The sequence below is a fragment of the Ranitomeya imitator genome, chromosome 2, assembly GCF_032444005.1.
Source record: "Ranitomeya imitator isolate aRanImi1 chromosome 2, aRanImi1.pri, whole genome shotgun sequence".
Lineage (NCBI taxonomy): Eukaryota > Metazoa > Chordata > Amphibia > Anura > Dendrobatidae > Ranitomeya > Ranitomeya imitator.
Genome location: NC_091283.1, coordinates 688052757 through 688078756, shown reverse-complemented (window position 1 = coordinate 688078756; position 26000 = coordinate 688052757). Strand labels below are relative to the sequence as shown.

The window sequence follows — 26000 nt, the reverse complement described above, 5'->3', positions numbered from 1 at the left end:
CACTGGCTACCCATCCACTCCAGAATCCAGTACAAAACTACTACCCTCATCCACAAAGCACTCCATGGCTCAGCACCACCCTACATCTCCTCTCTGGTCTCAGTCTACCACCCTACCCGTGCCCTCCGCTCCGCTAATGACCTCAGGTTAGCATCCTCAATAATCAGAACCTCCCACTCCCGTCTCCAAGACTTTACACGTGCTGCGCCGATTCTTTGGAATCCACTACCTAGGTTTATACGATTAATCCCCAATCCCCACAGTTTTAAGCGTACCCTAAAAACTCATTTGTTCAGACTGGCCTACCGCCTCAATGCATTAACGTAACGATCCCTGTGTGGCCTATTTAAAAAAAAAAAAAATCAGGTTCCTCGCATTATGTTCTCATTCACTTTATGCAGTTAATAGCCCTCTGTGTCTGTACTGCTACATACTTAGGCAGTTAACTGGTTCATGCAGCTTTACATGAACACCCGAGCCTTACACTATGGCTGGTCCGAATAACTATAGCAATTGTTACCATCCACCTCTCGTGTCTCCCCTTTTCCTCATAGTTTCTAAGCTTGCGAGCAGCAGGGCCCTCATTCCTCCTGGTATCTGTTTTGAACTGTATTTCTGTTATGCTGTAATATCTATTGTCTGTACAAGTCCCCTCTATAATTTGTAAAGCGCTGCGGAATATGTTGGCGCTATATAAATAAAAGTTATTATTATTATCATTATTATAACATATAGTATTTGGCTATAGCTAACTGAATAGTAACTGGTAGTAGCTAACTGATTCTTTAATAATACATTTTATTGGTAAATTTTTTAGACTTTTTGAATTGTAAAAATGGTCCAATATTTGTCCTTTTGTCAAGGGGCAGATGATTCATTTTATGATGTTTATAGACAGACTGTATAAACTGAAGAAGTTATAGCTTTTGACAAGTGGTCGTTTAAACATTATCACTGTTGGTTAGTAGCAACAGGTTTGCTATTTGTAAATAGAAAAAACAATAGCTTTTTAGCAAGATTTCCAAACATTATTCCAATTTTTGGATCAGCAAAATGTTTGCTTTTTGGAAATGAAGAAGAAATTTTTTTTTATTAAGCTGTCTAAAAAGTATCCCTTTTTAGGGTCGAAGCAACAGATTTGCCATTTTGAAAGTGAAGAAGTCTTACCTGTTTACCAAACTATCCAAAAATTGTCCTCGAAGTGACTATTTAAAAAGCCTTCCTGAAATCATTCTTTTATAGAGCAGTTTTGATTTAATTTATTCTGTACATTGTAGGGTTCCCAGCAGCAGTACAGTAAAGCCATAGAACAAAATGGACACAGACATACAGTATAGAATTTGATTGGACAAGCAAGGAAATATATGAAGCACTGGCAGTCCCTGTAGCAGAACATGAAGGACAGGTAGAAGATGCCAGCAGAATACTGTAAAACACAAAGCATAGGAAGACAGATACTTAAACCGATTTAACTATTGCAATCATTCGTGGGTGAATGAAAATTGGCATTGATCCATGACTAATTCATTTTGCTAAATATAAGGTTTTTTACACTTGCAGAGGGCAATTTGGTATGCTTGTGTGTAAAGAAGCCACTTGCCTCACTGAATACCATTAGTGACTTTACATGGCAGGCTGAACAAGACAGCACGTACATGGCAAATTGGGCCATTTCTTGCAATAGCTCCAGTTTGCTGATCCAGAAATCCATGAGGTTAGGGTTTAGCGTATTTGCTAAAGAAAGAAAAAGTCCAGGTAGGACAGTGAAGAGTTGGCACCGCCTTGACCAGAGAAGGGTCTCCTGATTGAATGTGGAGACAGCAGGCGTCTGGTCGGCAAAGAACGCAGTTGGTAATGCACCAATTTTTATTTCCTTGTAGAAACTGTAAAAGAATTCCCATATTTTGCTTTTATCGCTAGGGTCTAAAAGCAAGTCTGTCCAATAGCTATCTTTTTGCTTGATGCTAACGATAGACCTATCATGCCACAAGCAATCGAACATACAACTGGTCGTGCTCTCCACCACGACAGAAGTCCCCATTGATTTCTCTTTCTGTACTCTGCTGTAATGGATGGTAATAATGCTCATTGTCGTTATCATCATCAATTTGACATTGACTTTGAGCCTTATCCCTTGCCTGTGCCTCGGATAATTCAATGCCCCCCTCCACATCCACTCCCTCTTCTAATTCCCTTTTCCCCTCTTCCTGTTTTCCCACCCCCACATACCACTATATGCAATATTGATTTGGGGTGTCCACAACAGGGTGGCCATGTACATGTGGAAGTTACTGTTCTTCCTCCATCCCTTGATTCATTCTTTTGATTGTTTTTTTCAAATCTAAATGTGAAGGGGTGTAATCCATGATCTTACAGTTGTCCCTACTGCAAATTTTAGTAGCCTCTTCAAAGGGCTTCAGTAGGTGACATGCATCCCTCATTAGCTGTCAATAGCAGATTTCAAAGAAACCTAAACTCCTGTCTGCCTTCTTCATGATTTAATTAGTCACAGTTTTAATCTGCTCATACAGCCACACCAACATGTGACGTCTTGAATTACGGCACGTAGGGATGACACCACTCGGGCAGACTATTCTGTCTTTGCAAAGTCTTGATGGTGTTTTGCGAAGCAAGAATGATTGAAATGCCCAGACACTCTTCTTGCCCTGATCACTACCTTCTTTTAGTGGATATATTTCTTTAAATAGTTTTACAACAATAAATTCAGGATGTGAGAGGGAGCATAAATTACTTTGTCCAGATGAAAGTCATCCAGATGTTCTGAGCAGCGTTGCTTAGGACAATGCCCAGGGTAGAACCATGACCGCATCACCAAAACCATGACCAGAGCTTTCCTCCATCAGTAGCACTTGCAGCATCACCTGCTCTTGATCTGATCACAGAAGAAGCATATTTATCACTAGAACATTTTTAAGTCTGATGTCAGCTCCATTCTTTTTTTCCAATACTTTTACCCTCCACTCCTCCTCCTTTTCTAGTAAAAGCTCCTCCTCAGCACCCTGATTTGGTTCATATTTCTTGTCCACCACACAATCATCATTATCATCCCTGACTTGACTATTTGCTGAGCTAATGTGCAAAATGTCTTTGGCGCCTTGCCGAACCTTCCCCCTAATTCCCACTTTTATTGATTGCCCTGAGTGCCACTACTACCTCGAGTGCCACTGACGGTGCCTCTACCACCATGGCAGAAAGAGCCACCAATATTGCTAAGAGTTTTAATTATGACCTCCATCTCAAATGGCCCATGTCATCCAAGTACTAAGGCAGACTACTCATCTCATCCAGTTAATCATAGGAAGAAGTTGTTGCAAAATATCTTCTTTAGCCCTTAAAGTGCTATGGCTTAGGAGACTAAGAGTCAGATAGAGGTATAATTGATTAAATTTTTTGTTCCTTAATGTAAAAGATTAACTCTCACTGTGGCGGAGGACCACAACTTTGCAGAACACTAAATTAAACTGACTATCACTTTTAAAGGTAACATCATCCTGCTGTGAATGAAACAAGTGATGTGCCTTATATTCCATACCGACCTCCACTTCCTTCCCACTAATATGCTTCTCAGAGGCAAAAGAGGCCAATTGTGCCTTACATTTGGTAATATTACTGGGCAGATGGCTGGTGCCTGTGGTGGTGGTTGCGCTGCTGCTGCTAGTGGCTCCAACATTGTTTGCTGGGGTATGCAGGATTTTTTTGTTAAATTCCCCATCCATTGCCACTTTTACCATACATTTTGTGCAATAATATAATTAAGTTTTGATAATCTTTTCAACCCCAATTATTGAAACCTTGCCAAAAAGGACATAACGAGAAATGCTAGGTAAGTAGATACACGTACAGAAAGAGAAACATGGTAGCAGGCCACAGTATACAGTAGATGTGGCATAGACAGTTGTCAAATTGAACTAGTAAAATAGGTGTCAAAAACAAAAACGAATTCAACTTTTGTTCTCAGAAAAGACGTAGCAAGAAATGGTAGGTAGGTAAATGTAAATAAAGCAAAATGCTACAGTGTTGATGTGGTGTGTATGGTTGTTAAATTGGACTAATAAGTCAGGTGTGCAAAAACAGATAGTCCTTCTTGACTTGTGGCACTATACCATATGTGATGTGATAGCTGCAAAGGATTATGGGGAAGTCCACGTGGCTACGCTTGAGGTCATGTTAGCCTTCTGCAGCTGTGGGGATGTTTTTGTTGATTCTCACAAATCATATCTCAGATTGTTTGAATTTACCGGGACCTGCAAATTTAATGGAATATTACTTGAATTTGATTTGCATCTAATCGATTTGCTCATCTCTACAAACCAGTGTGAAATTTGCACCAGTGATATGCCATGTATCATTTAATAAATGCTAATATTGCTCTCAACATGTGTGACACAAAATATTCTGTATCTCTTTTTTTGAAGGTACGTTATTACCAATCCTCCATATGAATTCGAGATGGTGCCCACAGACCTCATCTTCTGCCTGATGCAATTCGACCACAACGCCAGCCAGTCTCGTGCCAGCCTCTCACACTCTTCACACTCTTCACACTCCTCCAGCAAAAAGAGCTCATCTGTTCACTCCATCCCAGCCTCAGCCAACCGACAGAACCGTGTCAAGGCTCGCGACGCCCGAGACAAACAGAAGTACGTGATGGAAGACAGACTGTGAACAGGGCTACAATTTGGGAGGGGAAGACAGTGGGGTATTACTATAGAAATTAATCTTGGCATCCCCCTCTGTGCAGCAAATGCTTGCAGTCCTCAAAACCAGAAAAGGGCCTAGTAGAATTAAAATAAGGTTTGGGAAATATTGTTATATATCATTTGAAATTAGTACGTCTATTCTACACCTTCATGACAGAGTGTACATTTTATGGGGATGTTCTAGGTATACTAGGTTAAAAAGAAAAGAGTACAGCCGTGGGTTCTTAATGGCTGAATGGCCGAGGCTAATAAAGGGTGTGAAATACATTAAACCCCAAAACTCTTAAGTTTGTTGTTACACGTGTCAAACCCATAACAGCATCCCTGATGTTTGCCTATTTTTTCCATTTGTGCATCAATATCAGAAATGCCGCTCTCCTCCACTACCTTTCATTGTTTTGGTGCATGGCGTTCTGTGTTCTCATAACTTCCCTACAGAAGTACTCACCCATTCTTCAAATTCAGAAGTCATTTGCTCTACTTGTTGTTCAGGATTCAGTGTATTTAACAGATGCTTTGGTGTCAGTTTTGAAACCAATCCTGAGCATGACTAGACCAAACAATGCATAGGTGAAGTATTGTAGAATCTGATCCTTATATTCTAACAGCCTTAATAAGTACAAATATGTCAATGTGCCCAAGTAGAAAACCTAACTTAAAATGTGTTGCCAATTATTATAGTCATCAAATAGCTCAGATTTTATGACATTTACAACACCTAGTTTTTTTACTTTATCATGTATATAACTTTCCAACTGAGTAGTGATTGCATGGATTAATATGGGTTAATGTAATACTTCTTAAGACAGTGCAACACCCTTCTGTTTCCAGGGACAATAATGCTAAATCTCCTACATTATGTTTACAACACATTTATTTTAGTAGGTGACAAATGTAATATTCACATACAGCTTGAAGGGGTTTTTAAAAGTTTTTTTTTACTTTTTTTTGCTCACATGTAAGATATTAACCCGGAGTGGTGACGGACCGGAGGCAGAACAAGGGTTAACAGGTTGATTTACAGGGGAGATACTCCACGCAGGGAGGTAAAGAGTTAACGGTATTAAAGGCATGGTAAAATGCAACAGTTCAAACACAACAATTAGGAAGCAAGAGTATATGGAAGTTCTCACACTGCAGCTCTTGCTGTGCACTAAATAGCGCCGGCAACGGTGGGCGAAGCGCCTCCTCCTGGAGGGTACTGTAGTCACTGCTTCTGTCTTCTGGCGGCAGTGGTCGGTCTCTTTGGCGCTGATGCTCCCGACCGGAGCACTCCTCTCTATGTCTGCTGCGGCACCTGGCTCGGCTCCGCTCTGTGTGCACAGCTCTGCACACCTCTGTCCTGCACGGCTCTGCTCCACTCTGCACGGCTCTGCAGCAGTCCCTCTCACAGGAGTGCTGCTGGGCACACTCAGCTCTGCAGGCGACGGGGTCCCCTCTATGCAGCCTGGAGCAGACTGCAGACCTCTATGCAGACTGGAGCAGAGCACCAGTACTCTCTGAGGGCAAAGGAGTCGAAGCGCGTGACTCAGGGCTCTGCTCAGGCCTGCAACTCTCCTCTTGCGCTCCCTTTTTTGGCTCTCCCCACCCCCTCCTCTCAGCAGGAAGCTCTGTCTCTCTCAAGCTTCCCTCACACAGCAGGGAAAGGTTCACCCCACTCAGGCTCTTCCCCGGGAACAGAGGATGCAACCTCTCCAGCTCCGGACCTGGCATGCAGGTACCCGAGGTCCCGTCTATCTCCTTACATGCACATGTTTTTTTTTCATGTGCTTTCTTTCTGTAGAGAAGTCAAAGTCTTTGAAAAAATGCATGACAAAAATGGCAGCATGCCAAATTTGGTGGAAAAGACCCACAAAAATGTCCTAAAAGGGGAAAAATGTATTTTTTCCTTTTAACTTCAAGGGAGTCTGTCATTACCAAATTCTATCTAACCACTTATATAGATATGTAGTGGACTTAGCTTCTATGTAAATCACATCGTGCGTGCAGATTTTAGTGGTTTGGTTGCCAGGAAAAATAATTATTGTGTATGCAAATGAGGGAGCTTCATTGATGTGGCCAAGGGCTAATTAGGTCTCCTCAGGTTGCATACTGAATACTTTGTCATATATTGATTGGCGATGCCCAAGCAAGCACTGCCTGACCTCAACCAGCAGCTCTGGTGCTCCTTAGTGGTGGCATTGCAGTACTCCAGCTGTTCCTAGTGTCAGTTTCCACTCTCATCGCTATCTCCTGTCTGCAGTACAGAACCAAAAGGCCGAAGGCAGTAGCCAGTGATGACACTGCAGTAGCCCGGCCGTGCGTAACTCACACAGTGTCGGTTTGCGCTCTTATTTTTAGCTCCTGTCTTCAGCCGCCGCCGCTCTGTACTGTAATGCAGACAGGAGCCAGTGATGAGAGCGCACACTGACACTGAGCAAGGCTGTGCTCCTGCAAAGTCCCTACATGGCGGCTAATTGAGTTCAGAGTGCTGTCAATCAAGATATGACAAGGAGCTAAGGATGCAAATTTAGGGGCATAATATTGCACAAAGGCCCCCTCATTTTCAGAAGAATTTTTTTATATTTAGGCAACTAAATCACTAAAATCTACACTACACATGTGATTTTTATAGGGGCTAAGTCCCCTATATACCTGTATAAGTAGCTTGTTAGCATTTTGTAACTCACAGATTACCTGTTTAGGTAGGAAAAAAACAACAGGAAATATACCACAAAAATGCTGAATTTTCCCAATGTGTGAGGCCACCCTGAGGCAGATTAGTTATGGCTCAAATGGCATCTCTTTGCCTGCAATTTAAATAGGACCTGACAACAGGACGAAAGTGGCCAGGTTTACTTTTATTCTAGTACCACTGCTCCCTCTTTTTTAACCACCATATGGTTCCAGAGACAAGAAACCTTTTATTTAATAGTAGTTTTTGTGATCTTTTCCAAGGGGGTCTGGCTCACAGGATTTCCTGGGGGCATGTCTTTAGGCTGCTCCGTGCCCTGTGATTCATGCCTCCTTGATAAAAAACAATGCATAGTATCAGTACAAAAAGCCAATATCTCTGGAACCATATAGTAGATTTTAAAATGTCAATGACGGTAGTAATCAGGGAAGCAGCAGGAATAAGATATATAATATATAATACTTATTATAAAGTACTGGCCACTTTTAACTTTTCTGGCAGGTCCACTTTAAGATCATTTTATTTTACCGTGCAGAGGAAATTAAGAGAGTATATACACACAGTTGAAAAATGCTGAAAAGTAAGAATGCTTTCAAAAATAGAAGTGTTAATAGTTTATTTTTGTCAATTAACAAAATGATAAATGAATGACCGAAAGAGAAATCTAAATCACATCAACATTTGGTGTGACCCCTCCTTTGCTCTCAAAACAGCATCAGTTCTTCTCGGTACACTTGTCTCTTGTACACAGTTTTTGAAGGAACTCGTCAGGGAGGTTGTTCCAAACATTTTGGAGAATTAACCACAGATCTTCTATAAATAGGACTTGTGTAAATCCTCCTGTCTCTTTATGTAATCCCAGACAAAATAGATGATGTTGAAATCAATCAGACTCCTCCCTGATGTAGTTCCTTGATGGAGGAGTATCTGCTTCTATTTCTCAGAGTTGCTGATATAATTAATCTTGACCAAGTTCATGACTCCGTTTGCTGAAATGCAGCCCAAAACTGTCATGGACCTTCACTGTTTCTTGCAATAATTATTGTACAGCTCTACAGCCAACAAACTACCATCTGTTGCAGCCAAATACTTCCTTTTTTGACTCATCAGTCCAGAGCACCTGCTGCTATTTTTCTACACCCTATATTTTGGGCATAGATGAGTCAGTTGATCTTTGCAAGTTAAACCATATGATTGTTTTACTGCAATTCTTCCATGAAGATGATTTCTGGACAGACCTCTCCAAACAATAGATGGGTGTAGCTGGGTTGATTGCTGTCAGCTAGTGGCACTGCTGGATATCTTCCAATTTCACTGGGAAGCATGTTGTGATTTTCATCTGCTTCACTAAGTTTCCTTCACTGACCACTGTGTCTATGGTCCTCAACACTAGACATGAGCGAATATCGTTGGCTCCCTCCTTAATTGGCAAGCTGCAGAGGGAACCCGGATACCTGGAGCACTCCCGATAATCAGGTGTCCAGCGCCACAGCTGCAGGTGTCGCGGCTGTGTGACAGTCACAACACATGCACGAAGAGCATGTCACCAGGTTTTTCCATCTATGGTAATCTAAGAGCAGCATGATATAGAGATAAGGACAGATTATCACTAGAAAACTAGTAAACCTGCTGTCATGTAGTCCTCCATATTCATGAGCACTGTATAGCCTCATCCCCACCTCTGATTGACAGCTTTCTGCCTATGCACAGTGTACACAGAAAGCTGCCAATAAGTGGTGTGGGGTTATACTGAGCTCAACACTCAGAGAACTGCTAGATCTGCAGCAGATAAAACTGTTTTTTTATCAAAACTGCAGGAAAAAAGTCCAGTAAGTGATACATCACTGGAATCAGAGTCTCTGCCCTTTAATTATACTGCTCTCTGATGACGTAGCAGAAACCTGGTGACCGATTCCCTTTAATGGGTCGTGCAGTTTTTAAGTATTGGTTAGCTGTAAGGATCATCTGTATATAGATCAGGTTCTGTGCAATGCCTCATATAATCTACCATAGGCTCTGTAAATACCCAAATGACAGTGAGTGGAAAGGGACGGGCTAAGTTGGCTGTAGAACTCATAAAGTCATAGTTTAAACATTGCCAGGTATCTTTATATTCTTCCACATCCACAAATGTCATGATGCTAAATCATCAGGCAATAAACGGCAATGCAGCTGTAGGTAATTTATTAGTCTTCCTTTGCTGACAGCTTTCATTCACCTTTTATTGGAGGTGCATTCCCAATATTAACTGCACTCAATTAGAGGTATATGATGGGGGGAAGATGGCAACCATGTGTGTGGCATAGTAGAGCAAAAGTAAGGGTCACAGAGAGACCCATTCTCATGTGATTCTACAGTTTGGTTTGGGCATATTGCTTCCTCCTGGGCAAGCATCTTTTTGGAATTAAGCATTTCCATGCTGCATGTTTGCATTATAACCATGGCCGAGGCTTCCTGTATCTAGGAAAGCCATTTGGTGGAACATACTGTACATATACAGTACAGACCAAAAGTTTGGACATACCTTCTCATTTAAAGATTTTTCTTTATTTTCATGACTATGAAAATTGTACATTCACACTGAAGGCATCAAAACTATGAATTAACACACGTGGAATTATATACTTAACAAAAAAGTGTGAAACAACTGAAAATATGTCTTATATTCTAGGTTCTTCAAAGTAGCCACCTTTTTCTTTGATGACTGCTTTGCACACTCTTGGCATTCTCTTGTGAGCTTCAAGAGGTAGTCACCAGAAATGGTTTTCACTTCACAGGTGTTCCCTGTCAGGTTTAATAAGTGGGATTTCTTTCCTTATAAATGGGGTTGGGACCATCAGTTGTGTTGTGCAGAAGTCTGGTGGATACACAGCTGATAGTCCAACTGAATAGACTGTTAGAATTTGTATTATGGCAAGAAAAAAGCAGCTAAGTAAAGATAAACTAGTGGCCATCATTACTTTAAGAAATGAAGGTCAGTCAGTCCGAAAAATTGGGAAAAATTTGAAAGTGTCCCCAAGTGCAGTGGCAAAAACCATCAAACGCTACAAAGAAACTGGCTCACATGAGGACCGCCCCAGGAAAGGAAGACCAAGAGTCACCTCTGCTTCTGAGGATAGGTTTATCCGAGTCACCAGCCTCAGAAATTCCAGGTTAACAGCAGCTCAGATTAGAGACCAGGTCAATGCCACACAGAGTTCTAGCAGCAGACACATCTCTACAACAACTGTTAAGAGGAGACTTTGTGCAGCAGGCCTTCATGGTAAAATAGCTGCTAGGAAACCACTGCTAAGGACAGGCAACAAGCAGAAGAGACTTGTTTGGGCTAAAGAACACAAGGAATGGACATTAGACCAGTGGAAATCTGTGCTTTGGTTTGATGAGTCCAAATTTGAGATCTTTGGTTCCAACCACCGTGTCTTTGTGCGATGCAGAAAAGGTGAACGGATGGACTCTACATGCCTGGTTCCCACCGTGAAGCATGGAGGAGAAGGTGTGATGGTGTGGGGGTGCTTTGCTGGTGACACTGTTGGGGATTTATTCAAAATTGAAGGCATACTGAACCAGCATGCATACCACAGCATCTTGCAGCGGCATGCTATTCCATCTGGTTTGTGTTTAGTTGGACCATCATTTATTTTTCAACAGGACAATGACCCCAAACACACCTCCAGGCTATTTGACCAAGAAGGAGATTGATGGGGTGCTATGCCAGATGACCTGGCCTCCACAGTCACCAGACCTGAACCCAATCAAGATGGTTTGGGGTGAGCTGGACTGCAGATTGAAGGCAAAAGGGCCAACAAGTGTTAAGCATCTCTGGGAACTCCTTCAAGATTGTTAGAAGACCATTTCCGGTGACTACCTCTTGAAGCTCAACAAGAGAATGCCAAGAGTGTGCAAAGCAGTAATCAAAGCAAAAGGTGGCTACTTTCAAGAGCCTAGAATATAAGACATAATTTCAGTTGTTTCATACTTTTTTGTTAAGTATATAATTCCGCATGTGTTAATTCATAGTTTTGATGCCTTCAGTGTGAATGTACAATTTTCATAGTCATGAAAATACAGAAAAATCTTTAAATGAGAAGGTGTATCCAAACTTTTGGTCTGTGCTGTATGTGCAATTCCAGACAGCAGCTGGATGTGCAGGAAAAATGAGCAGATTTGTCAATGTGCATAAGTACATACACGATTAGTTGGTGTTCATGTGGTTTTACGCTATTTTTTTATTACACAGTCTGGCCTCAAAGGTTTACTGAGCATTACTCATTTATCTGTAGCTTTCGCCAGATTCATTACCCAATATGCCCAAAATAATGTGCTCTTTCATGAGGACATAGATGCAACCCTTCTTACATAGTGTTTTTCTAAATAGTGAATACTTTCTTAAACATTTAGCTAAAATATTGCTGCCAGACCCCATGAACTGGCTGAAGATTTTTGTATGTACTACTAATGGCCAATCTCTATGTGCACACGATGCGGATTTATTGCGGATCCGCAGCAGATTTTTCCATGCAGAAACACTGCAGATCCACACTGTGATTTACAGTACAATGTAAATCAATTGGGAAAATAAAAAGCTGTGCAGATGGTGTGGGAAAATCCACGCGGAAATGCTGCGGATTTAAAAGAAGTGCATGTTACTTTTTTCTTCGGATCTGCAGCGTTTCTGCACCCTTCCATTATAGAAATCCGCAGTGATAAAAACCGCAGAAAATCCGCACAAAATCCATATCAATTCCGCATACAAACCGCACAAAATCCAAATAAATTCCGCAGCAAATCTGCACCTGCGGTTTCTGCCAGGAGATGCGGATTTTGTGCAGAAAATTCTGCACCCCATTCCGCAATGTGTGCACATAGCCTAATAGTATGGCATAGAGTAACGTGCCTTCCCTGCAACAACGTTCAATAAATGTGAAGCTTCAGCTCTTGGTGGCACCCTAGAGATTTGACAATCCACAAAGAGAGCACGGCTGCAGAGAATATCAGATCTGATGGAGTCATGACCGTGACTTTCAGGTGCTTTTCCTTTGCAGAATTTTTAATTCACCATTGCCCTTCTTGTGATGTGAGTGAATGCAAAAGTTATACAAATTCTCTAGTATATTCCTCAAAGTGGCAGGGATTCAGTACATTTTCATTAATAGGTGATTCTGCAGGAATGGTTATCTCCAGATTCATTAAGGCATTGTATATTTTGTTGTGTCTTCTTACCATGGTGGTCTTCACAACGATTAACTGATACCAAAGCACCTGCTATTTTTGATCATTTTTTTGTTAATGTACTGTATGTTTTTTCAAAGTAGCAGAAACAACACTCGTGTACATATACATTCAAACACAATGAGATAGTACCTATTTTTTCCAAAGCAGATATGTATATTAGTCCTTGAATTAATGAAGTATATACAATTTAGTATATCGAATGACCATTGTTGAGATGCCTTTACAATGGGTTTTCTCTATGTGCATATTTGTCGGTGTCTGTGTGAATGTTTAGATAGGTGACTGTAGATAAAATGTGTTCGATTTCAGTGCAGGCTCTAACTTTTGTACATTCCGAGTTAGATGCTCCTTCTTGTCCTGCTTGTCCCACACTGGATAATTTGCACACATTTCCAAATGTTCATCAATATAATTTATTGAAATAATAATAATTATTGAGAGACTCATTTGCCTTGCTTCCAATCCAAGTATCTGAATACTTATATAAGCAAAGTAGATAGGCCTTCCTTCACCAAGAACAAAGAATCAGTCCTAGTCTGTCAAAACTAGTATGGCATCTTGCACACATGCCCTGCCAGCCAGGGCCGGCTCCAGGTTTTCGAGGGCCCCGGGCGAAAGAGTCTCAGTGGGCCCCCCCCCTTAACACATACCCCGATTTATGATGCACAGATACGGCAGAGAAATGTATAGTACAATGCCAGATTTCACTTTTTACATGAGTGACAGCTATTGTAAATTCTGCAGTGTATATATACAGGAGGAAAGGTGCTGTGCAGTGTATATATACAGGAGAGGTGCTGTGCAGTGTATATATACAGGAGGAAAGGTGCTGTGCAGTGTATATATACAGGAGAGGTGCTTTTCTGTTTTGAGTTTTTCTATGAAACAAAGACTTTTCTACATAAACAACGTTGTTTGGTTTTGCGGCCCCAACAGATCTGTGCTACAAAGTAACAGGCGGCTCGGGCATTAATGAGGGACCTGATGCTGAATCCTTTCCACAAACCCTAATGACCCAATTAGTGCCCCGTCATTAGAAGCTCATTAAACGCCTCCCTGTTCCGGGCAGTCAGGTACAGTATGGGGGGATCCTACAGCCCACCCCCTGACTGCTCCATACCATACACTGCCCTCTGTCGAGCTCACTATTAACCTGTGCATTTCTCCGTCATCGTTACCCCATGTTACACTTGTCACCCCCCACTACAGAGTAGCAGAGCAGCCAATGTCACAGGTCACCCCCTCCCGGACCCTAATGGCAGCAGGAAATGTCTGCTCCTCTATTGGGTTGGAACCTGATGGGAGCAGTGGCAGCTGCTGGGACCTGGACAGAGACAACCAATGTTGCTGTGACTGCACAGTGTGACCTAGAGGAGAAATGCTGAGACTCCAGAGCAGAAATCACCCACATGCCAGCACTGGGCAGAGTCCCTCCAGTCACCAGCCTGGGGCCACAGGGCCCCAACATACAGCCCACAGCTCAGTTTTATCCATGGCAGCAGCTCCCCTTCCTCCTGGCATCTGGTTAACCCCATTTATGCGGGTCGGATTGTTATCTTTAAGGTTTAGCAATAGCCTTCATACAGATGGGAAGGGGTTAAGCTTCTTCCTACCCCACTGGTGCAGGTTTGGTGCAGCATGCATGTATTCTGGGAGAGCTGGGTGGCTACAGGCTGCACCCCACCAGCTGCTCCTCCAGACATCACCCACATTTTTAGGCAGCGGAGACAGACAGCAGCAGACTGAGCCACAACTTCAACCACTGCTGGATACCATAAATAACACTCACTCAGGGCAGCACTGGTAGGACGGAGCTCCTCGGAATCTGCCTGATAAGTTCAGCTCAGCACTGCAGCCACCCAGGGGGGAGAGCAGAGAACGTGCTGTCTCCGCCCACAAACAGTCACACTGGCTGCCTTCTCTTAACCCCTATGTGTGCCTGCCTGGCTGCACTGACTGAGTGAGAAGATGCTTGTGTCAGAGCTGGCACATAGGGGTTAAGAGAACTCAGCCAGCAGTGACATTGTGGGCGGAGAGAGCATGTTATCTCCTGCTCTGCTCTCCCAGCTGTATCTATGACAGCGTGAGTGGGCCCCCCTCTCTCCCCAGGGCCCCGGCATTTGCCCGGAGTGCCGGGTGCTGACGCCGGCCCTGCTGCCAGCTATTAACCTCCAATTTCTGGCCCTATGTATAGTGACTTCATTCAGAAATTATGTTGTGGAGACATCTTCCAATCGCTAAGGTCTACAGTCATTTCATAACTATGTACCTAGCATTTTCTCTTATTTAGACTATGCAGAATGTCCGTGGCTGTTTCTAGCTCCTCCCTTCTCCACAGAATCTTATAAGCTCCGACTTTTATCGCCTATCTCAGTAATTTAAACATCTATCTTCACCAAATACAGATTTTACCCAATGAATTGAACATGAAACATCGTCCTGGAGTAGAAAGAAGCAGATTTCTATGATAAGATATGTTAAAGGACAGGGATACCCACTAATAATACTGATACCAAAAGGAGGAACTCTCCTTACACCTCTATTGAGGTCCGATATTAACTATTAACTCCAAACTTGACTATTAATAATTAATATCCACTAAATACGTCTCAACGTTATCTTTTCCTTATACCATATACTAACTGAGACAAAACAGTGTAACAATAAAGGATACTTATTACACACACACACACAAGTCTTCAGTCTATAACATACATATATATTTATACCCAAGCTGGCGACTATAAATATATATATATCACTCCAGTACACAGTGATATCCCAACAGTATCACACAGTAATAACCCACAATGTCCAGTAATATCACAACAATATCACCACAATATAAAAACCCACAATTAACTGCCCAATTACCAAAATCACACATACAATATCAGCCCTCCCAATCTATAGCTTACTAATCCTAAGGCCTAAGAGGTTACAGGGCCTAGTAAGAAAAGGGGATACAGAGTATACTTATCCACCATGTGGTTCCATGATCATTCCAGGATGCAGGCAAAGAGAGCGAGAACCCCATGAAGTTGGCCCTTTTATGTAACTAGCTAAAAGAGGTGTGTCCAGCCCCAGGTGTGGGGAATGAGGTCACAAGTCTATTGTCCACTGGCAAAGGTACATCCCCTCAATAACCTGTCTTACCACCTCATGGCAGACCTACTTTGCAATACTGCAGTGTGGAGGATGGGCCTCATGTGGAACACATGGCAGGATTATATCACTAAACACATCTCTATGTAAAGATATACATTTTGGGGCACTTCCCTTTCTACAAGATATATTACAAAGCTTCTTATTTTCATGGGTTCTATTGATTTATAAAATAAAAATTAAAGTGACAGGTACATTTCAATAACATGATGCTGCCTCATTAGGAGAGTGTAACATATTACACACCCCATATCTGTTTAAAAGACTGCTATAATATAACATTTAGTATCTATCAGAAATTTTAGGTCCAATATTTTGCATTGCAATATTTACTCCCTTCATCCGATAAAGGGTATTAGACTGAGAATCAGGGATTATTGTTGTTTCCTTCTGTAAAGTGTCCACTGCAGTCCATGGGCAATGTCTGGAACAGCAACTGAATACAATTCAGCCCATGATACAATTTATAGCAGGAAACAACCATGTTTTTCTATTCTTATAGACCCTCTTTAATAGCAAGTTGCCAACCAATGTCTGTATGAAGGAAACAGTGAGAAGGGAGATTAATAAAGAAGCTAGACAGGGATATTTGAGAAGAGTAAATGCCTTAAAGGAAAATTTCAGAAATATTGGATGTATGTAGGGTGCACTCAGATGATTATGGCTATGTTTGCATTCACAAAAAAACAAATCTTTAAAAAAAAAGATGGTTCCATGTATCCACAGTTCATAATAGAGTTTCTTACACTGAATAGCAGAGTCTAGACTGAAAAAATGTAAGAGAATAGGTTATGTCTTCAGTGTAGGTCAGGACACGGGCGAGAAATGCTGTTGTACAAATCAGATATTAAATATACACGGCCTTTTTGGCCATGCGGAATATTATCTGTCACTAAATAACTAAGTAACAAAAGAAGGTTGTAGCTAAAGGAGTTTCCCAGATATAAAAGAAAAAAGGAAAAACGATCTGTCTGTCCCAATAATGAGTCAGAGAGTTGTAACCTTCATTTTTGCTTTTTGCCTCCCTCCAGCACCTGCAGCCATCCTTTTGGTTTGTCAATGTTTACATCCTGAACTTCCTTCCAGCCCACTCTGTCCCACTTTAGACTACATTTCCCAACCAGTTGTGCCCTCTGACTTCTCTGGCGAGTATCTGTCACAGATCCCTCACTCCCGCCTTTAATGACCGCCCACTCTCCCAACAGACTCCTATGCCATGTAAACATTTATAAATCTCTGCCCCCCGCTGTTTCTCTTTCCTAATATTTCTAGTATACCTGTCCTTCAAAAAAATGACATGAAATTGCCTACATATCAAGAGGCCATTTTGAATTTAATGATCCACAATTACGGCAGTGCACAACTTAATGTGGACTACATTTTCCAGCTTTTCCTGCTCACCATAGCTCTTATTCGGGACACAGCTTTTATTACCTTCACCTGAATGTAAAACATATAAGAGGGTCTCATAACTTGTGTCCTTATTTTGTCTCCAGCGGGCACGAATAATGTTTGTGACTGCCATTATTGTGTCTCCTAGAGGCAATTATTTCTTTGTTCTCTCTCTTTAAGGCTATGTTCACAGTTTCAGTATTTGGTCAGTATTTTACCTCAGTATTTGTAAGCCAAATTAAGGAGAGAAACAATCAGAGGAGAAGTATAATAGAAACAGGACACCACTTCTGAATTTATCACCCATTCCCGGTTTTAACTAAGGCCTCTTTCACACTTTCGTCATTTAGCTCCTGTCGAAATCTGTAGATTTTTTAAAAAACTGGATCCTGCAAATTTTTGTGCAGGTTCCTGTTTTTTCTCATAGACTTGTATTAGGGAAGGATTGTGATGGATGGCCATCCTTTCATCAGTCGTGCACTGGATCTGTCGAAAAATTGCTGTCCATCGGGCAGAGATAACGTTCAGAGGAAAATTTTCTCTACACGTCAGAAAATTGGTCAGCGACGGGTCCTGCACTGTCCGTCGTTGGCTATAATGGAAGCCTATGGACACAGGATCCGTTGCTGACCATCAAAAACTGGAATCCAGCAGTGTATCCCGTTTTTTTATTCTGAGCATGCCTGGAAGGATTTTCCAATCAGGGGAATCTCTCTCTCTCAGTTTAGGCATTCAAATTCAGACAGCGCCTAATTTGACGCATCCGTCAGGAAACTGGATGCGATGCATCCGTTTTCCACTATTTTTAAGACATCCGTCAATACGTCGAATCGACGCATTCTGATGGCCACCTGCCGACGGAAGTGTGAAAGAAGCTTAACAAATGCTGAGATAAAAAATTGACCAAATACTGAATGTGTGAACGTGGCGTCAGCAATAGTTTCTGTTTATATACACTATTAATTGGGAATAGGTTGCCTAGCAGTGCACCTTGCAAGACAAACAGTTTCTATTACAGTTGTTACACCTTTACTGTCTCCTTTGCTTAAGATAACTCCTACAAGCTATGTAGATAGTTACAAGGAATGATCGAAAGACTGCCGTTAACGCTTGCACATTATATGCCCCTCAACATGTGTAGATGAATGACCAATACACAATATATGACAGCTGAGATTGCATTCTGCTTCTAATTGACAGCATTAATATTGTTACATAAAAGCTTTTTTTATTCTATAACATAAGCAATATATATGCCATCTGGAAAAATGTGTAGAATCCAATACTGTGCCAAAATCACATAAGCTCTCCAAATCCAAACCACAGTGCCTTATTGGACGTCACCTGATAGAACCATTTTTTGCTTCTCACACCGGAGACTGCTGCATGTTCTTTTTCCAAGTTCTTTACACTCATGTATTTTATGGAAACCAATTCTGTAAAGTAAAAGAAAAATACATTTGAGAATAAAAAGAGAAAAAAAATATTTGTGCTGTTTTTTCCGAGGTCAGTGGGAGTAAACGCACCCTCCCAAAATTAACTGTATGGCGCTTTGACTCATTGACTAGTTTCTCTGCCACTGTAGTGCCATGTAGGCTCTACCTCTTCCAGTCTGTGCTCATTGCTGTCTTTATGACAGAATATGGTGAATTTGGTTTAAGATGGACTATACACTATATTCTTCAGCAGGTCAGAAAACGTTTTAGTTGAAATAGAAAAATTATTGATTAGAAAAGTTTTTTATTTGTTTTTGTTTATGTAAGAAATGAGATGTGAGGTCATTAAGGAGCTTCTGTTTTATCTTTGTCAGTACTAAAATGATAGTGGGGTGATTATTACAGTCATCTACACTGAAATATTATGTTGACCGAGTGTTACTTGGAAACCTCATTTACCAATTGTAAACCTGCTGCTGATCACCTGATGAATGAGCAAAACTCTTGGTCTTGGGGTGAATTCATCTTTTATGTTGCACAAAAGATGAATGTTTGTTGGCAGCACATTATCTTGCTGTGTACAATGGCAGCCAATGCACTCTGCACAATCTATTGCAGATCATTCAGTGTGCATTGTTAAGCGCATTGTGCATTGTTAAGCGCGGTTTCCCTGTGTAGACAGGCTATTAATCAACCGCCTATCAGTAAGTATTTACCAATCAGGAGTTGTTTAATGCTGCAAACTGGTTAATGTAAACCCATCTTTACCCATTATTAATGCCTCCTGATTGACTCCTTAAAAAATTGTTGCATCCTAATTGTCCACTTTGGAAAGTAATAATGTCACCTTTGTGCCAACCCCCACAAAAGAATACACTGTACACTTACATATTCTGAGTAAACACATCCACTCTTCCCCTCGCACAGAGCAGGCTGACACAGGCAGTTTAGTAAAGTGACATCATTCTGCTGCCAGTGCCAAGATGCTGAAATCTTGTAGGCCATAGGCCTGCAGCAGCCTGAGACCTGCGGCGTGGAGATTGGTGGGAGTGGGAGCCTATGGATCCTGACTCTACTACGGTAGTAGATCCATTTGTATCAGATTTATGGTGATGCCGATACAGTTCCTAGAGATATGGAACATTTTGCCACAAGTCTGGGGCATGTGCACTGCCCTGATCTTTGATGCTAGTAACATCATTGCTATGTTCTTTTTTTTATTTTGCATGCTTAAGAATTTTGATCCCAGGGCAATCCCCTCTGTGGCCTCTCCCAAATAATGCCACTGCCATCTTAGTACTTTATTCCATGAAACTTCACGCAAAATGGTGACTGCTAATGAGAAACAGTTGGCAGGCCCTCATCCCTATTAGCTCAAATCCTACTGAAATGGGCAAACTTGGTAAAGGTTTACCTGATATACATGGCCAGCTCTAGGCTCAGTTGTCACCTGCACCAGGCATATTTGACTTCCCTTCTGTTCTTAGGCTGAAGAACTGAAGCTATTGAAAAAATGTCTATAGAAGCACTATTGCCTCCCATTATGTTTTCTTTTACTCATTTTAGGAATCAGGCAGGCTTTTCACTCTACAGGTCCAGAGCTTGGTTTGACTCTTTTGCTAGACAGAACTTTTAGGCCAAGCGATATGTAAACAGTTCCAAGATTAATTTACTCACGAAATGGTAATGTTTAAAAAATGTTTGAAAAATCTCTGTATTTTAAACGCTATTGTACTTTTTATCAGTGCTTGATCTGCACGATCTATACACATCTTATATCGTGCTCCTGTGCTATTCAGAATATATTTCTAGTGAGCTCGAAATTGAGCCCCTGGTACGTGCTAATGATATTCACATTTCTATTAGTTAGTGTAAATTATGTTTGATGCAATATATGTTTTAAACAATTTCACCTACTGGAGCACTGAAAAGCACTTGGGATAAAGTGTTCATTACTCGTTCGCTGACAAAAGTAGTGTATATTGTACCTCTAGACTTAGAAATGTACCACAGAGAAATTAAGGTAATGGCAGGACTGTTGATCTACCTACCAAAGCAACTTAAATTCAGGGAATAATTTGTATAAAAGGTTTTGGAATGACTTACATAGATTACTTCTTTCTCTAAATTGCAACAAGGATGAATAGAATGGGCCAAGGTATGGAAAATCCCAGTTCTGCATGCACTAGAGGCTTCTATGGGCTTCCCTCTCCTTCTATAATTCTGTCCTTGTGAAACCTTTTGTGGAACACTGAGTGACATCAAGATACAGGATACATTTCTATAACGACATAGGTTTCAACGATCCAATCCCCTTTACTGCTGGAATGCCACCACTATGCAATGTAGTACAGTAAATTTACCTCTATAGGACATTCCAGGGTGTTCCAGCTGGCAAGGGGTTCCCATTGTTTGGTATTTTCCTGTTTCTTATTGTGTCTTGTGTAGTGTGATTTGACTTTGATTTTAGCTTTTTACTATGAACACTGATGTGAAATGGCTGTTATGTCGCTACAGTCTTAATGTGACTCCTAACATAGCTTGCTTGCCTTCTCGCATGTGCTCTTCTTGTGTATTTTAACTGTTGTCTCCATTTCAAATCTTCCCTTCTTCTTATCATTGCCATACTATGTTTGTTTTTTTTGTGTTTGTTTGATTTCACCATTAATACAGGGAAGGTCTGGGAAGGCAGATCATTTTTTTATCAGTTAGTTTGTCTATGGTTAATTCAGTTCAATTTAGGAAGTTTGAGCAACTGGGGCCCAATGCAAAATCATTAATAAAGACCGCAGAAAACATGTATCTTCTCAGGTGGCAGAGGATCTGAGAGCAACTGCTCCCTCAGCACACCCTATACACATAGCTTTGTCTTTAGAGCAGACCCTAGACAATTCACTCTTTCATAAAAATAATAATAATAATCTTTATTTTTATATAGCGCTAACATATTCCGCAGCGCTTTACATTTTGCACACATTATCATCCCTGTCCCCGATGGGGTTCACAATCTAAATTCCCTATCAGTATGTCTTTGGAATGTGGGAGGAAACCGGAGTGCCCTGAGGAAACCCACGCAAACACGGAGAGAACATACAAACTCTTTGCAGATGTTGTCCTTGGTGGGCTTTGAACCCAGGACCCCAGCGCTGCAAGGCTGCAGTGCTAACCACTGCGCCACCGTGCCGCCCAAAAAAGCCACTTAATAACCAATTTGCCCAATTATGCATTTCAATTAAACACCTTCAGAGATTCATCGTTACTATGATATAATGTAAAAACGTTTCCAGCTAATTTGTCATTCCTACTAAAATCTTACGTGGGGTTTATGCAACAAATCCTGGCTCTGAGAATAAGAATTAAAAAGAAATTGTCAATTCCGATTGTAAGCAAGTAAAACTATGTGATATCCAGGACTGTCCTAGACTTTAGTGTATAAGATACAGTAGCATTTGTTCAGCAGTAAAATGAGAATTGTTGCTTGTTACTTTCTTTTCACAACAGGTCACACAACAGCTATGTGATAGCTAGCGAGAATAATAATGTTGAATAATTCCTGAATTTACTGCAGTGTGGAACATTTCACTTATTGATAGAATTTTCCTTCCAATATGGGGTTGAATGTAAAGGCTTCTGTGCTTATTGGAGAAAAGTCATCCAAATCTATTGGTTTCAGCATAGCCGGAGCACCTAGTTTGTGTGGGGGCCTTATGACTTATGCATGAAGTCAGGGAAAAAAAACATTTGGGTGCTGTAAATTTCAGTGTCCAGTCCTTTCCTTCTTTCTAGCGGTTAGATGGCAAAAGAAGTGTCTGGCAACTCTCTGCCCTCTGCTTACTAAACTCTTATGTACCCTCTGCTGAACTGAGCTTGCATGTGTTTGGAAGAGTTGACAGGGATATGTGTCTGCATAAATAATGTTTAGCTCACAGTTGTCTAATGTGTATGGGCACCTTAACATTACAATTCTGGTAGATGCTTAATAAAATTACTGATGCAAATTCCCTCTTCAGAGAAAAAGAAGACTTGAGAGCTATAGCGCCACCTATTGGAAGTAGCGATCCTACAAGTCACAATCAGGATAGCTACTTCCAATAGGTGGCACTACAGAGTTCAAGTCCTCTTTTTCTCTGAGAGGCAATTTGCATTAAATTTCCCAGAGGAGCATTGCACGGCGAATAAGCCTCCTTACCTTGACAAGCCAGAGCTGGTATGTCACTCTCCACAAGGAGAAACCTTACCCCTTAGACCTAAAATTACTGAGGCATTCAACGGATGCAGACTTAGAATACATAGGGGTCAGTTCTCTAGAGCAGCTGCATTTTATATAGAATAGCTTTCAGACTGAATTCCGTATTATCAAGACAAACACTATTTTTCAGACATTTGAAAATGTTTGGAAGGTAGATGTCATGGCTTCCAATTCACAAGTCAAACTTTTCCCACGTTTAGTAGATAGATAAAAAAAGAGAAGGGGTAAAATAGTTTCAGTCAATAAACGTTATCCACTACTGCATTATAAATTTCTCAATAATATTTTTTACTGTATACTCACATTTTTCAAAAAGTCATTGAATAGAGAACTTCATTGTCTTGCCTCATGAGATGGTGTCTTATTACAAGAGAGAGTTCTGATATTATTCCACATTAGATGCATGCACGATGCTTGGCAGATTTTGGAGAAATTATACTCAAGCCTCAAGTAAAATAAGCTGCCTCTCGGGGAAGCTGGGAACCTCCTATGAGGTTCCATGTGGGCTCGGCTAACCTCAGCATGGACATGCATTCTGTGGAGGAAAGGAATAGATGTTGACCGAATGACAAGTGACCAACTACTATTGAAGATGTATGGGCCAGGTGTCTAAGCCATGTCCCTCTGTAATGATCACAGGTTCATCCCTGATTGCAACCTAAGAAAATTGACGAATTGTTCATTATTCAAAGATTAACTTTACTGAAACTGGAATGACTTTTCAAGTTATATATGTTGCTGAGGGGTTACGAGTGGGGTTATGATATATTGAGGACAATGTGAGAATATAATGAACTACAACTGATTTGCTGGGGTTTTCCATTACAGTTTATTAATGGTAAGAGGAACATTAGTTTAAAGACTTCGACGTTGTTCCAGAATACTGAATTTACTAGTGACACATTTTATGCCTTACCAACTTTATCGCATTAACACACACACAAAAAAGAAAAGCCAAATATTTCACTAAACGGAAACAAAATCTTTGCTTATCTTGTCTCCAGTGAATATCAGTGAAGGTGTGGGTGGGGGAATGTGAGGGAAAGTAGATAAAAACTGTATTAAAATATAATAATCCTAAACATTATATATGAAATGTGTTCATCTGATCAGAGATAAGCTTTTAACACACTATCATTGAAAGGTTGCTTTGAGGCACAATTGGCTGTTCCAGAATTAAATATGTCCCACTATGTGTCACATACCGACTAAATGGCTTTTTAAATGGAGCTGAAATTATTTTGATGTGTACACATCTCAGGGTTTTAATACAACCCACTGTTAAAATGATGCATCCAGATCCGTCTCTTTAAAACCTCATTCATAATTCAGAGCCTGTGATGTGTTCTAAGAGATGTGGGAGCTTTAAAAGAACACGAATTAAACTGAAATATCCCAGTTTTATTAGAGAGACAGTTAACCCTTTTTTCTGCTAAACTGGCTAAGCTTACAAATAAATAGCATTTCCCTCATCAACAACCATCATTGAGCATTTATGAGCAGACTGCTGGCGTGCCTAAGCATACGGTAGTGAGCAGCACATTGGGTAGCCTATAGACAAAGGGCCATGTACAGCCCTCATAGACTCTATGGTCTGTACAAAGGATAGATCAACATGAATCACAGACTATACACTTTTATGGATTTGATATTTACCTGCTGGTTTCCCATCACTGCCGTCCTACCTTTCTCTCAGTTCTATTTTTATTTTAATCATGTTTTCATCTCTGTTTTAAGGTCGTTCAGTTATTTGGCTTCCAGCACTAACTATGCCTATTTCCTTTTCTCCCATTTTGTCTTTCCTAAAATCCCACCCTTTCATTCTGCTTCTTGCCTGCACTCCTCTTTACTGCTACTAACCCCCAATGCTTCTATTTCTACTTTGGCCAAATTGCTACTTTTATTTTTATTAATGACTTCTTTTTGCATCGTTTATCTACACCAAATATCACCCTTCCAAATTCTCATCAACATGTATCATTTTCATTCTGGCAAATGAAAATGTACTTCTTTTACATTTACTTTCATTCTTCCACAATATCTATTCTCTTTTTGCTTCTGCTGCCCTTCCTCTCCTGCTTTCCCCTTGTGTATTCCTTAATTTTGTTCCACAGCAGAAAAGAAATGGTATACAGATGAAATGGAAAATGCTTACCCCAGAAACATTCAGATAAAGCCAATGAGCACACACATGGCTAATCAGATTAATCAATACAAATCGACGAGCAGCTTGATACCGCCAATCCGAGAGGTTGAAGATGAATGTTGACTCAAAAATAAACTTATAAAGCAAATACAGTAAATGCAAAGACCTATTCACGGAACTTGAAGACATATTTAGGCTTGTAAAACAACACCTCACGTGCAAGCGTTCCAGAGATTGGAGAAGTGACGGCGCTCAACAGGCCTCTATGGAGCACACATTCATAGACTGAAAGAAGCAAATGTAAAATATTTCATTTACAAATGAACTGCACCTATATAGTCATGTATAGCCTCTAGTGTTTCAAATTATTTTTATTCATTAGAAAGAAAATATATATATATATAAATATATATTTTTTGTCAAGTCTTTGCCCAAAAATCCAGGATGAATAACAGCCATTTGTATGGGAAAGCTTTTGTGTCAAACTATTACTTTCACGAAGGACAGATGATACTTTTCCTGCCAGAAGACCACCAAGCCTCTCCTGAAGTTTTTGCAGCCACACTCAAAGCTCTGCAGGGTCTTCTTGCCATTGAAAAATAAGATAATCATTGTCTTGAAATCTGTCTCATGCTTCTGCCACAAAGTATTGTAAAGGATTTGGATACTCTTTATTGAAATTGCTTATTTTATCTTGCTTTTTTCCTTATTGTACCTATTATTTTTAAGGAAGGTTACAAACTGCTTCTTCATATAAAGTCTTGGTATAATACCAACCTAAAGGGCACAGCAATGACTAGTGAGTTTTCATGATTTTTTATTTGTTGACCCAAAATATTCTTGTTACTCTTATTTATTTACTACTCTAATAGCACCAAAATGTTAGCTGGAGGCTTCACAATCTAATTTACCTACAGTAGAGGTGCAAGCACTTCTGTCGATTTCAATCTGCTAGTATATTTTTGAAATATGGGACGAAACAAAC

At 40.7% G+C, this 26000-nt stretch overlaps 1 protein-coding gene across 8 annotated transcripts in view; it reads left to right on the top strand.

Annotated features, from left to right (window-relative positions):
* Window positions 1-25271, top strand: part of KCNMA1 (potassium calcium-activated channel subfamily M alpha 1) — a 1262580-nt gene extending 1237309 nt beyond the window's left edge. For 5 of the 8 annotated variants that reach the window (XM_069753065.1, XM_069753070.1, XM_069753069.1 and 2 more), the window contains 3 exons: window positions 4437-4661; window positions 20759-20778; window positions 24984-25271. In XM_069753065.1, coding sequence (XP_069609166.1) covers window positions 4437-4661; window positions 20759-20778; window positions 24984-25138 — 400 coding nt within the window. In that variant the 3' untranslated portion in view covers window positions 25139-25271. Of the gene's footprint in view, window positions 1-4436; window positions 4998-20758; window positions 20779-24983 lie in introns of those variants that run through there. The other 3 variants (XM_069753068.1, XM_069753067.1, XM_069753071.1) reach the window with 3 other exon arrangements.
* The last annotated feature ends 729 nt before the right edge of the window (window positions 25272-26000 follow it).